A 13,673-nucleotide genomic window follows, 5' to 3' on the forward strand; every position below is an offset into this window, starting at 1 on the left:
TGAAACAGAAATTCTTATTCTTCAGTACAGTGAAACAGAATTCCTTATTTTCTTCAGTATACTGAAACAGAAATTCTTATTCTTCAGTACAGTGAAACAGAATTCCTTATTTTCTTCAGTATACAGAAACAGAAATTCTTATTCTTCAGTACAGTGAAACAGAATTCCTTATTTTCTTCAGTATACTGAAACAGAAATTCTTATTCTTCAGTACAGTGAAACAGAATTCCTTATTTTCCTCAGTATACTGAAACAGAAATTCTTATTTTCTTCTGTACAGTGAAACAGAAATTCTTATTTTCTTCTGTACAGTGAAACAGAAATTCTCATTTTCTTCTGTACAGTGAAACAGAATTCCTTATTTTCTTCAGTATACTGAAACAGAAATTCTTATTCTTCAGTACAGTGAAACAGAATTCCTTATATTCTTCAGTATACTAAAACAGAAATTCTTATTCTTCAGTACAGTGAAACAGAATTCCTTATTTTCTTCAGTATACTGAAACAGAAATTCTTATTCTTCAGTACAGTGAAACAGAATTCCTTATTTTCTTCAGTATACTGAAACAGAAATTCTTATTCTTCAGTACAGTGAAACAGAATTCCTTATTTTCCTCAGTATACTGAAACAGAATTTCTTATTTTCTTCAGTATACTGAAACAGAAATTCTTATTTTCTTCTGTACAGTGAAACAGAAATTCTTATTTTCTTCAGTACAGTGAAACAGAATTTCTTATTTTCTTCTGTACACTGAAACAGAAATTCTTATTTTCTTAAGTACACTGAAACAGAAATTCTTATTTTCTTCTGTACAGTGAAACAGAATTTCTTATTTTCTTCAGTATACTGAAACAGGAATTTCTTATTTTCTTCAGTACACTGAAACATGAATTTCTTATTTTCTTCAGTATACTGAAACAGAAATTCTTATTTTCTTCTGTACAGTGAAACAGAATTTCTTATTTTCTTCAGTATACTGAAACAGAAATTCTTATTTTCTTCTGTACAGTGAAACAGAAATTCTCATTTTCTTCAGTATACTGAAACAGAAATTCTTATTTTCTTCAGTACAGTGAAACAGAAATTCTTATTTTCTTCAGTACAGTGAAAAGAATTTCTTATTTTCTTCAGTACAGTGAAACAAAATTTCTTATCTTCTCTACACTGAAACAAAATTTCTTATCTTTCTTTTTTTTCTTCTCAGTTGGGACACATTTGTCTTCTGTCACTTCAGTAATCAGTCATTACATCTGCTACTCATCCACTTCTTGGTTTGGTCATCTGCGTTATTAACGTTGTATTACGTCTTTTGTTTCGTTATATTCCATATCAACAGAAACTTTTTCTACACTTATAAACTAACGGCCTTTTTTTCTTAATCCTTTGTTTATCATGTATTTCACAGCGCTATCAGTGGAATGAACCAGCAGGGCTTGTGAAGCGGAAGGGGAAAACAATGGAGAGGTCTGTGGGGCCTGGATGTGGAAACATGGCTGTGGTTTCGGTGCATTACACATGACAACTAGAGAATGGATGTGAGTGAATGAGGCCTTTACTTCGTCTGTTCCTGGCGCTACCTCACTAACGTCGAACATATATATATATATATATATATATATATATATATATATATATATATATATATATCTTTTTCTTTCTTTCAAACTATTCGCCATTTCCCGCGTTAGCGAGGTAGCGTTAAGAACAGAGAACTGGGCCTTTGAGGGAATATCCTCACCTGGCCCCCTTCTCTGTTCCTTCTTTTGGAAAAATAAAAAAAAAAAAAAAATAATGAGAGGGGAGGATTTCTAGCCCCCCGCTCCCTCCCCTTTTAGTCGCCTTCTACGACACGCAGGGAATACGTGGGAAGTATTCTTTCTCCCCTATCCCCAGGGAATATATATATATATATATATATATATATATATATATATATATATATATATATATATATATATATATATATATATATATATATATATATATATTTTTTTTTTAAACTATTCGCCATTTCCCGCGTTAGCGAGGTAGCATTAAGAACAGAGGACTGGGCCTTTGAGGGAATACCCTCACCTGGCCCAATTTATATATATATATATATATATATATATATATATATATATATATATATATATATATATATATATATATATATATACGTACAATCACCATTGGAAAGAGAAAATATAAACAGAGAATACTTTCGTTTATTACATCCTCTGAGGATGTAATAAACGAAAGTACTCACTGTTCTTATTTTCTCTTTCCGATGGTGATTGTACACGTACCTCTTCACGGTGAAGTGAAGGTTCTGCATATACATATGATATTATTAATGCTAGGTCAGTCTTAGCATCCTCTGCTAAGGCACTGTACTCGTCAGTACAGGCAAAAGCTGTGGTTGGTATGGTAATTGCCACAGTAACGGCGCCAAGCCTCAGCTGTAACGCCAGGCAGCTAAGCAATTTGGCAAGACAGATACCTTCGCAAACACCACAAAATATGACATGATGATGAATTCTATGTCCATGATGAATTCGATGCACAATCACAATAATGATATATACTATGTAATTTCTTATAAACTTGTTAAATTACAAAGAATTAAGTTACGAACAATCATCAGAGTAAGACTTATTCAGGTGCTTAAGACAACGTATAGCAGTGTTTCAGAAGGTACAAAGGAAGATAGGTTGACCACACAGGAGATGGACGGGGGCAGTGAGAGAAATAACTAGGGCTAGAGACATTTCAGTTGAAGATGCATGAAGAATGACTAAGAGTGAGATACAATGGAAGGAATTTCTGTATGGTGGTAGCATGTACAGAGGCGTTTGTGTGTCGCCTGACGTATTAACTTTATGTATACGAGAGATATATCAGGGGAACCTTTCCACACACTGAGTGTGGACTGACAATGTGTGTGAGCGGTGTTGGGGACCTGTACGTACATGATCCACCCCATTATACTACGAATGTAGTGTGATGATGATATATATAGAAAGACAGATGTCTGCAATAGTTATCTAATGATAGATTTTCCCTTCATCTACAAATACATATGTGTATACATGAGCATGTGTATGTATGAATGTTATAAACACTTATATAATTGCGGGAATATATTCCAATGAAAAATCTACTATAATGTGATAGATTTTTTGGAAACGAACAAGTTAAACAGTTCGATTCCTCAAGAATGTAATTCGAACGAAGACAACTTCGAAGCTGACCTGCTCAAAGGAATTTAGTTGCAAAGTGACCCAAGTTCATTCTGTGATCTTGACCATCTCTTCCACAAAACAAGGATGTCATGACATCAATAAGAAAGTTTCTGACAATAGACTTTGTATTATGCAAAGGTTAAGACTTTAGACCTCAGACGTATATGGTCTTAAGACTGTACCAGACCTTAATATGGTCTATCTACCGATGGCTGATAATCAACAGACCACTGAAAAAAAGATGCTATTTTAAAAATACCATATTTTTTGACTGCATTCGAATGTGATCGCTTCGAAGACCTGACCTTCCGCATTAATATTTTCTAAAAATGCCCATTTCTCTCATTTCCCAACTATTTCACATCTCATTTATGATTCTCAAGCTACCACCTATCTAGTGGGCACACTCTAAACAATTTCATTTTCTATTCTCGTCTCCTTGACTAGAATTGCCACCTGAAGGTCCTACATCTTTATACGCCACTCCTAAAGAATGACTTGCTGGGAACCCACTTCATCTGTCTCTCGTTCTCACACTTCACACACCACAATCATCCAGACACCTTAGTCCTAAACCACTACATCCTAATCCTACACATCCTGACCCCTAGCTGCTACATCCTGAGCATCCACATCCCCAACATCCAACTTGCAACGTCAAACTTCTCTATCTCATTTTCTCCAGTCTACACTTTCCCTCCTGCCACCTCTCCAGGCTTCCCCCTCCCGTACCATCATTTCATAACTGATTTCACAACCCTCCACCTCCCGAGCCTCCACCCCCCAAGGTGTCGAAATAGCTCTGGTACTGACAGTCGTATTAACGCCCTATAGTGTGTTTTCAGAGGTGCCAGGCACACTCCCCAGGTAATGACTATACGCTGATATAAGACCCTTGGCTAAGCTTGGATAGCTCGTTGCTCCATTCCTAAAGCCTTGACTGGAAAACACAAGAGTCTGTTGACTTAGTTTGATTGCCTAGCCTCCACGTAATGTAGATATCTCGTCCACACCGCCATACAGAAGAGACAGTGTTTAAACTACACAAATCTTTTTCGTGCTTATTGCACAAGTTTTTCTATGACAAAGTGAGGTGTTTATGTTATCATGATCATATACAAGCTGCTAGACCACAAGGCTTATGAGAGTAACTCTACATTAGCAAAAGGTAAGTGACCTAAACATATCACAGTCACAAGAATATACATCATTAATGCTGATCTGAGATAACATACCTACAGGAGCCGTCCGTATCAAAATATTTATCAGTTTGTGGCTGTGCATCTCCCATACCTCCAGGCTCCATAGAAACTTCTTTGTTCCTTAGTGTGAAGAGGTATTGAAACTATGCTGTTGTTTACTCTTCTACTTAGCTTACATATTATTTAGCAACCACAGACAACCACAGACACCACGTCGTCATCACGTCACTGCTAACTCATAGTTATGAGTTGTGAGGTTCTACAGGTATACACAACACGTACCATGAGAAGTGCCCAAAGCAAAATCAGAAGCACAGAAGCAACACACGAATTATAATGACCACCAGAACACTAGCTGGCAACAGATTTGGACAAGAAAAAGAATTCTTTAACATCCTCGACAAAGAATTCACTCGCTCCACTTCAAACTACGCCTCACCTGTCTGGATGTCCATCCTCCTAAAAGTAAATATAACAAAGCTACAAACTTTACGAAACTGATCACCCAGAATAACCACAGGCTAACTAGCAATCACAAACACTCAACGCCTACACAAGAAAACAAAGACCCTCCCAGGGTAAACCCACCTCAACACACTTAGCACTCATTCTCTTTACAACCGCAACAGACCCCCTCCTATGCACCTAACTCCATAACTAACCACTATCCCCAGAGCATAAATGAGAAGCTTACTCCTGCCTCACACTTCAGCAATCTATACTCATAGATTCCCCTCATGCACAACAAATATAACACTGAAATTAGCAGACGAACACTAAACAACCGCCCAAACAACTCAGTTTTGGACTCCACCCTACCAGACATACAGCCATCAGAAACTACACTCCCCAGATAAACGCGAGTCACACTCTCCCGCTTATGCTCTGGACATCACCTGATCACTACAACACTACAAACACCGTTTCAACATAACCTGAGACCCTTCATGCCCACGAGGCAATTACGACAATGAAGACATCGGAACGCTTAAAACTCAATTGCTCCTTACTCTCCTCACACAGAGGTGTACACATGGCTACGTTTTATAAACTATAGTCTCGCCCAGTGGACATGGCCGGACTTCATGGTTGATGCAGGAGCCCCGTAAAGACAGACTGCATCCTTTTTTCTTTTTTTTTTCTAAAAGAAGGAACAGAGAAGGGGCCAGGTGAGGATGTTCCACAAAGGCCCAGTCCTCTGTTCTTAACGCTACCTCGCTAACGCGGAAAATGGCGAATAGTTTAAAAGAAAGAAGAAAATATATATATATATATATATATATATATATATATATATATATATATATATATATATATATATATATATATATATATATATATTTTCTTCTTTCTTTCGTCTGTTCGATGTATATCAGCTGACTGTTGTGTTTCTCTCTTGTGTCTCCCCTGGTGATGTGGTTGTTGCGCGGGGTGCACTTGGGAGCTTTTCGTGTTTCATTTTCCCTGTGGACTCATAGGAATATCTTGATCATGCGCAAAATTGTGATCCTTTCCAATATATATATATATATATATATATATATATATATATATATATATATATATATATATATATATATATATATATATGTATATATATCCCTGGGGATAGGGGAGAAAGAATACTTCCCACGTATTCCCTGCATGTCGTAGAAGGCGACTAAAAGGGAAGGGAGCGGGGGGCTGGAAATCCTCCCCTCTCGTTTTTTTTAATTTTCCAAAAGAAGGGACAGAGAAGGGGGCCCTTTGAGGATATTCCCTCAAAGGTCCAGTCCTTTGTTCTTAACGCAACCTCGCTAATGCGGGAAATGGCGAATAGTATGAAAGAAGAAAGATATATATATATATATATATATATATATATATATATATATATATATATATATATATATATATATATATATATATATATATATTGTAAAAATCTTCCAAGAACGTAAATGTAAACAATAATACAAAGAGACAATCACAACAATAAATAAACTAAAGGCATAAACAATGTTAAAAGACCCGTGTTCTATTCATACCGTAACCTGAAGTCAATTGACTGAAATGTTTTATGGTAATTCTGTAACATTCTTGAAGGTACCATCTTGTCTGACTGAAACGATTCACTTGGGAAGATCTGTATGAGAAAATATGTACAAATGTTTCTCTCTACATTTAATATGACATTTTCAAAATTCCCTGAAATCTTAAAAGTGTTTGTTCATCCAAAATGCCAGTTTATCCAGCGATTTACGTGTGAAATATTTTATTCTCACTCTGAATTTCCTCTAACACGAAAAGGAACTCTTAAAATAGGACATTAAAAGGAGAAGAGAGAGAGGCAATACAGAGACCCTTGCTCGAAAGCAAAACACAAATATTCTAACCAATCTTGTAAGCTAATTAGAAATAATTGTGATGAATGTTCACTCTGCGTGCGAGAGTCAGGTGTTACATGTCACAAGAGGAGAATTATAACTTGACGTATATCACCAGGGAAGGTAAGTAGAAGGGATTTCTATCAACACACTACCCATATTCATGCTGGGGAAAAAACAAAAAACATTTTCTCTTCAGATACTGTTCGAAAAAATCTCCACCACCAACCACAACACACACACACCTCACCTACCGTTGATATGATTATTGGATACCTACACGTGCCTGGTATATTCTTAATACATCTGATCGACAACATGTAAAGAGAGAAAGACAGGGTGAGTACACCCTCATTGGCAGTATATATATATATATATATATATATATATATATATATATATATATATATATATATATATATATATATATATATATATATATATATATTACTTATCCCTAGGGATAGGGGAGAAAGAATACTTCCCACGCATTCCCTGCGTGTCGTAGAAGGCGACTAAAAGGGAAGGGAGCGGGGGGGCTGGAAATCCTCCCCTCTCATTTTTTTTGATTTTCCAAAAGAAGGAACAGAGAAGGGGGCCAGGTGAGGATATTCCCTCAAAGGCCTAGTCCTCTGTTCTTAACGCTACCTCGCTGATGCGGGAGGTGGCGAATGGTATGAAGGAAAGGAAGGATATATATTACTATAATACTTAATCGCTGTTTCCTGCGGCAGCGAGGTAGCGCCAGGAAACAGACGAAGATAACAAACCTCTCTTTCCAAACATTCTTCACTGCTCCCAGAACATTCACTCCCTCACCCATCTTATGATTCACTTCCACTTCCATTGATCCCTTCGCCGCCATGTCCTCTCTCAGGTATCTAAAGCACTTAACCTCGTCCAATTTTTCTCCAAACTCACACTCCAACTTACTTGTCCGTCAACCCTGCTAACCCTAATAACCTTGCTTTTATTTGCATATATTCTCAACTTCCTCCTTTCACACGTAGCTCCAAACTTAGTCACCAACTTCTGCAGTTTCTCCCTCGAATCTGCCGCCAGTACTGTATCATCGGCGAACAACTGACTCGCTTCCCAGACTCTCTCATCTCAAAGGACAGCATACTCGACGTTTATATCTGTGTACAGCGACTCTACTTGAGAAAAGGAATTTTACTAAACGACCGTGAAATCTCATCTCTTCATGCAGTAGACAAATTCATCTGTTAATCAGTTTTGTATGTATTTCAACTGCTCATCTACACCTATCTTATGGAATATTGAGAATAAGTTAAAGATTTCTATTGAGTAATTATGACACGTTGGCTTAAGTAAAGAAATACGATCTCTTCCTTTAGTCTTTCTTCATATAACTTGTCTTTTAACACTAGCATCGGTCGCATGAACACCTGGATCACTCATGTCTATTTTGACTCGTTCATAATGAACAGGTTACTCAAGACGTGGTTACAGTACCAACATACAGATCAGTGTATCATCGACTAAATACCAATGAACCATTTCTTACGATGAATCCTAACTTTTAACAGGTTCTTTAAACGGCTCCTCAGTTTGGTCAGGAGACGAAATGTTTACTGATACATCCAAGATTCCTTTATCCTTGGAACACTGCATACGCTTTAATTTCAAAAATGCAAGGCTTTACATTTTTTTGAGGGTTAAGTCTGAATTATCATCTGCTGAAACGGGTTCATGTCATGTCTAAGTTATTCTGAATAATCGTCATCGTATCTTTCTCGGTAATTTGCATCATATCATACAATCGCTGCGACAGCAACATGTATACATGTAAACTCTTTTTAATCTTCCTTTACATACGTAATATAAGAAATGGTCTTCAAACTCCTACAAACAAATGCTTAATATTCCTGGCACAAAGAAAAGTCGTGTTCACAAGGAGAAGAAATAGTAAACACAAGAGAGAATCTGTACTTACCCCAGTCATCTTCTTCGGCAGCTGCAGCGGGCGTGATGAATCCACCAGCACTCTTCGGCAGGACGAGGCTGGCCAGTATGTAGACACAAGCCCATACCAGACACCTCCAGTCTCTCTCCCTGTTGTCCCCTGACAACCACATCTCCGGTGGCAGAGGAGAGCGAGACGGTTGCCGGCGTTCGATCAGTACCGTGACTCAGGGCCAGTGAGATGAACGAAGCTGCTGCTGTTGTTGGGTGAGCGCCATGGGTGAGGTTTAGTGGGACGATCGTTGCGTCTAGATGAGCACCTTCTAGTTAAGGAGGTAGCGAGGATGGTCTCTATTGCTGGAGGAGAACGGTGAGTCCGGGGTGGTGAGGTCTTCGTTACCGCTGCTGTGCTGCTGTGCTGCTGCTACTCCTGCTGTTGCAGAGGTTTCCTGGGTCAGTGACACAGATGTTGCAGTATGACGATCACAAGCCAGAGACTGTACGCTGGTCGTTGCAACGAGATGAGCGAGCACCACGAGTCAAAGGGGCAAACTGGATGTTGAATGTTGGGTGTGCGTTGCAAGTCACAGGGGAGCTATGGATCTGAGTTTGAGTTCCAATTGTCTATTTTCTATTAGAATGTCATGGTTGTCACTAGTTGTAGGTCTTGTATCAGGATGTTGTATAATATAGCTGTTGTTATGTGATGACTTGGGTTGTAGTTACAGATGTGTCTTTGTGATGAGGGGGTTCTATCTTGCTGCAAAACCTGGGTTATGTTATTCGTTGTGTTATATGATTCTTTGAGGTATCATTAAATGGGTTGTAAAAAATCTATAACTGATTTTGTACTGGGAGATCTCTCAGTTCATGGAGTTTCAATTCTGCAAATGTTCTAGAAGGAAAACTATTGAGTTGTAAAGGTTATGATTTATTCTATTGATGATCTTATGAGACTCAGGAAACAGACGAGTTCCCAAGAGAACAGAGTTACGATATGGTCCCGTCTAACAATAGGATATGTGGGGTCGTGACGGTGGGATAAAAATAATCATCACCAAATGCTATTCTTTTCCTCCATTTGGCTTGCTATGTAGTCATGGTAATGCATGATTCTGTAAAGATCTTCATGAAGATGGGGCTACTGCATGTAAGAAGGACCGAGTTAGTGTTCGTGTTGCCATATGAACTTTAGTACGAGGGTTCGTGTCCACACGAATATCAAATACCTGTTACGAGCTGGTGTGACTGAGAGGTATTTCACTGTGTGTTTTAACCCATGTACCTACGTATTCATGCTTAGGTCACGAGTTTTCATGTTTGTGAATAAGTCATGATATGTGTTTGTATGGAAGTGACCATGACTTGTGTGTGTGTGTGTGTGTGTGTGTGTGTGTGTGTGTGTGTGCGCGTGGGCCCTTGGGAGCACACACCCTCCCTCCCTACTGACGGAGCGCACAGCGTCCTATTCCCTGTCTATTTTCGGGCGCAGTTGTGAACCACACTCTTGTAGACGCCCGCTATCTTCATTGCATTTTCTCAGCAAACGTTTTCCAGGCTATTTCATAACTCTGGGCTCTATGCCTCCCCATTGTGACGAGAAAAATATCTTTAAAGAAAAAGAAAAAGGACAAAAACTCAAGTTCAGGTTGTCTGAGTGTTCACACTTGCCCAGGTAATATGTATGTAGACTTCCTCACCCACGGCTCTCCATTATAGACTGGAAGTCCACGTTTACTGTTACCCAAATAACCAGAACTAAAGACACTGTATACTGGAACACTCCTCCATCTACCCATCTCTCGTTCCAGGGTTCGTGCCCAGTTCTTTAAGTCATCACTTCATTTCCCGTTGCTGCTGAGGGATCTTCCGTTGGGTGGTGGCGCTCCTGCTGGGGAGAAGGAGACGGAGAGAAGATATATAAGGTTAGTATGAGACCTCTGTCGGATAGATAATTACACGAGATTAACAATAGATATTAATCAGATTAACTTCAAATAAAATCAGATGAAAAAATTGAGAATAAATGTTCTCTCTCTCTCTCTCTCTCTCTCTCTCTCTCTCTCTCTCTCTCTCTCTCTCTCTCTGTCTCTCTCTCTCTCTCTCTCTCTCTCTCTCTCTCTCTCTCTCTCTCTCTCTCACACACACACACACACACACACACACACACACACACACAGAAAGCTGCAAAGTGACGAGACATAAAACAAATAACAAAGTGAAGAACAGGGAACCTAATATAGAAAACAACTGCAAAACGTCAGAAACAGAGAGCACAAGAAACGTTGTTATCATGAAGGCAAACGAGGACCTAATAAATACATCATGAGGTTTGCAGTGTATGACAATAACTATAAGTTCGGCAGCCATTTGGTACCGAGACCCATGTATAAAGTGTGTGTGTGTGTGTGTGTGTGTGTGTGTGTGTGTGTGTGTGTGTGTGTGTAACCTTACACTGTAGCGTATGTTGTGTTACCAAGAAGCAGTAATGTCCCAGCCCCTAACGCTTACACATCAACAGAGACACAGACAGATGCTGAAAAAGAAGAAAATCAGCAGCTTTGTCATATACCCAAGCACCTACTGACGTATACAGACACATAGAGAGGTGTAGTATAGCACTGAATACATAAATTCATCATCATTCAATATTACTCTTATAGTCTCTACATGAAAAGCCAGTATGTACGTATATGTACGTTGTGAACGAGAGGGAAGTCAACCATCAGCTCTGAGCAGAACATTATCTTCTCACTTGTGTCTGCCCCCTGACGTGAGAGCCTGTGAGAAGGGATGATATTTTGTTTATACAAATATTCTATACTCACACAAGCTTTCCCTCAAAAAACCTAAATTCATTTCACCGCTGACAAACGCATCTTCACTACTCTCTTAACAAACGCATCTTCACTATACCTTAAACAAATTATCAATTGAGTTATGGAAAAATGTCGTTACAATTACGTACTAAGTAAATCTGAATTCAATTCATCCTCAAAACGCATCTTTACTACACCCACAACGAAAAAATATGACAAAGAATGATACACTATACTTTCAGTAAACTTAAATTAATACATATCTTCACTATAACCTCGAAATACGTATCTTCACTACAATGTCAATAAATCTAAATTTGCTTCACCCTCGACAAACACTTCTTCATAAGACCCTCGACAAATACACCTTCACTACACCCCTTAGTAACACTTAAACCATTTCGACCTCGACACACGTATTTTCACAATACCTTCGAAAAATAATCTTCACTACACTTATATACGTATCTTCACTACAATGCCAATAAACCTAAATAAATATACGTATCTTCACTACAATGCCAATAAATCTAAATTTATATACGTATCTTCACTACAATCCCAATAAACCTAAATTTATATACGTATCTTCACTACAATCTCAATAAACCTAAATTTGCTTCACCCTCGACAAACGCTTCTTCATCAGACCCTCGACAAATACACCTTCACTACACTCCTCAGTAACCCTTAAACCATTTCGACCACGACAAACGTATTTTCATTATACCTTCGAAAAATGAATCTTCACTACACTTACATACGTATCTTCACTACAATCCCAATAAACCTAAATAAATATACGTATCTTCACTACAATCCCAATAAATCTAAATTTATATACGTATCTTCACTACAATCCCAATAAACCTAAATTAATACACGTATCTTCACTACAATCCCAATAAACCTTAATTTATATACGTATCTTCACTATAATCTCAAGTATATATATATAGCACGTTCCTGGGCTCTAGGCTCATTCATCTCCAAGATGTGCTACAGGAAGGATCTCTCCCAATTGGATGTGGAATATCTTATTGCCACTGGGGAACTTCTTGGAGAAGGTGCTTTCGGAACGGCTTATCGTGTGAAATGGGACGGCGCTGACACCGTCCTTAAAGTCGGAAAGACTTTCAGTGTTGCACCTCCTGTGATGTATGAGCTGGAGGCCTATTTTCTGGAAAAAGTCAGTGGAGCCGGAGGAGCTCCTCGACTGCTGGCCACCTCTGACGATCCTCCAGCTCTTCTCACAACCTTCGTTGGTTCCGACACCCTCGGAGACCTGCTCCTGGATCGCGAGCTTCCCGACAAGTACCTAGGCCTCATCGGACTTCAGGTCTGCCTCCGTGTTAAAGAGCTACACGCCATTGGTGTCTACCACAACGACCTACACACTGGAAACATCGTAGTCACTATCCCACACGATCTCTCACTCCCGCCTGAGGTCAACTTGATAGATTTTGGCCTTGCCTCATACCATCCATCTGCCCTTACTCAATTGCCGGCAGACGACAGGTACCACGTCTTGAAGACTACGAACAGTAGCGCCGTCACTCCCATAACACCAGACTTGGCTGACTTGGGGTACCTCCTTCACGACGACATACTCAGCGCAACGGAACAGGAGGCTCCAGAGTCTGTAATCAACGTAACTCGCCAAGCCGCTCTAGGCCATATTAAAGATATAGATGAGATCATTTCTGTATTGACGGAATTCGTCTCAAGCTGAACCACCTCCTCACGACCCAGTCACCACGCAGCCCAAACCATGTGACAAGCCTCATCTGAGGACAAATCTTTCCGTGACACCAGTAGAGACAATTGGGATAATCTATATCTCCAACGATGTGTTCCATGCACTGGAAGAAGGTAGTGTGGGGGGGATGATGAGGACCCGAAGTCGATCCCCTGACCTAGCCTCCAGGTGGCGGGTCTGGTTAACTCTTGAGGACACATTAACTCTCACAGGCTAACAGGGGTCTCACACACACACACACTCTTGGATAGATTACATATATACTTCCTAGGTATCTGGGGCAAAATATTGTTACTGGAAGATATGCCTAAACACATATTGACGGAATTAGAATATTTTACAGCAGTCACGAGCATAGTGATGATGTCAGCAGGCG

General features: G+C 39.2%; 1 protein-coding gene across 5 annotated transcripts in view; it reads right to left on the minus strand.

The window, feature by feature from the left end:
- The window catches only part of LOC139747993 (uncharacterized), a 585,795-nt gene that overhangs the window by 451,320 nt on the left and 120,802 nt on the right, over nucleotides 1–13,673 (minus strand). For 4 of the 5 annotated variants that reach the window (XM_071660528.1, XM_071660529.1, XM_071660525.1 and 1 more), the window contains one exon: nucleotides 8,751–10,610. In XM_071660528.1, the coding sequence (XP_071516629.1) occupies nucleotides 8,751–8,892 (142 nt within the window). In that variant the 5' untranslated portion in view covers nucleotides 8,893–10,610. The remainder of the gene's footprint in view (nucleotides 1–8,750; nucleotides 10,611–13,673) is intronic. The other variant, XM_071660527.1, reaches the window with a different exon arrangement.

The sequence above is a fragment of the Panulirus ornatus genome, chromosome 71 (genome assembly GCF_036320965.1).
Source record: "Panulirus ornatus isolate Po-2019 chromosome 71, ASM3632096v1, whole genome shotgun sequence".
In the NCBI taxonomy this organism is placed as follows: domain Eukaryota; kingdom Metazoa; phylum Arthropoda; class Malacostraca; order Decapoda; family Palinuridae; genus Panulirus; species Panulirus ornatus.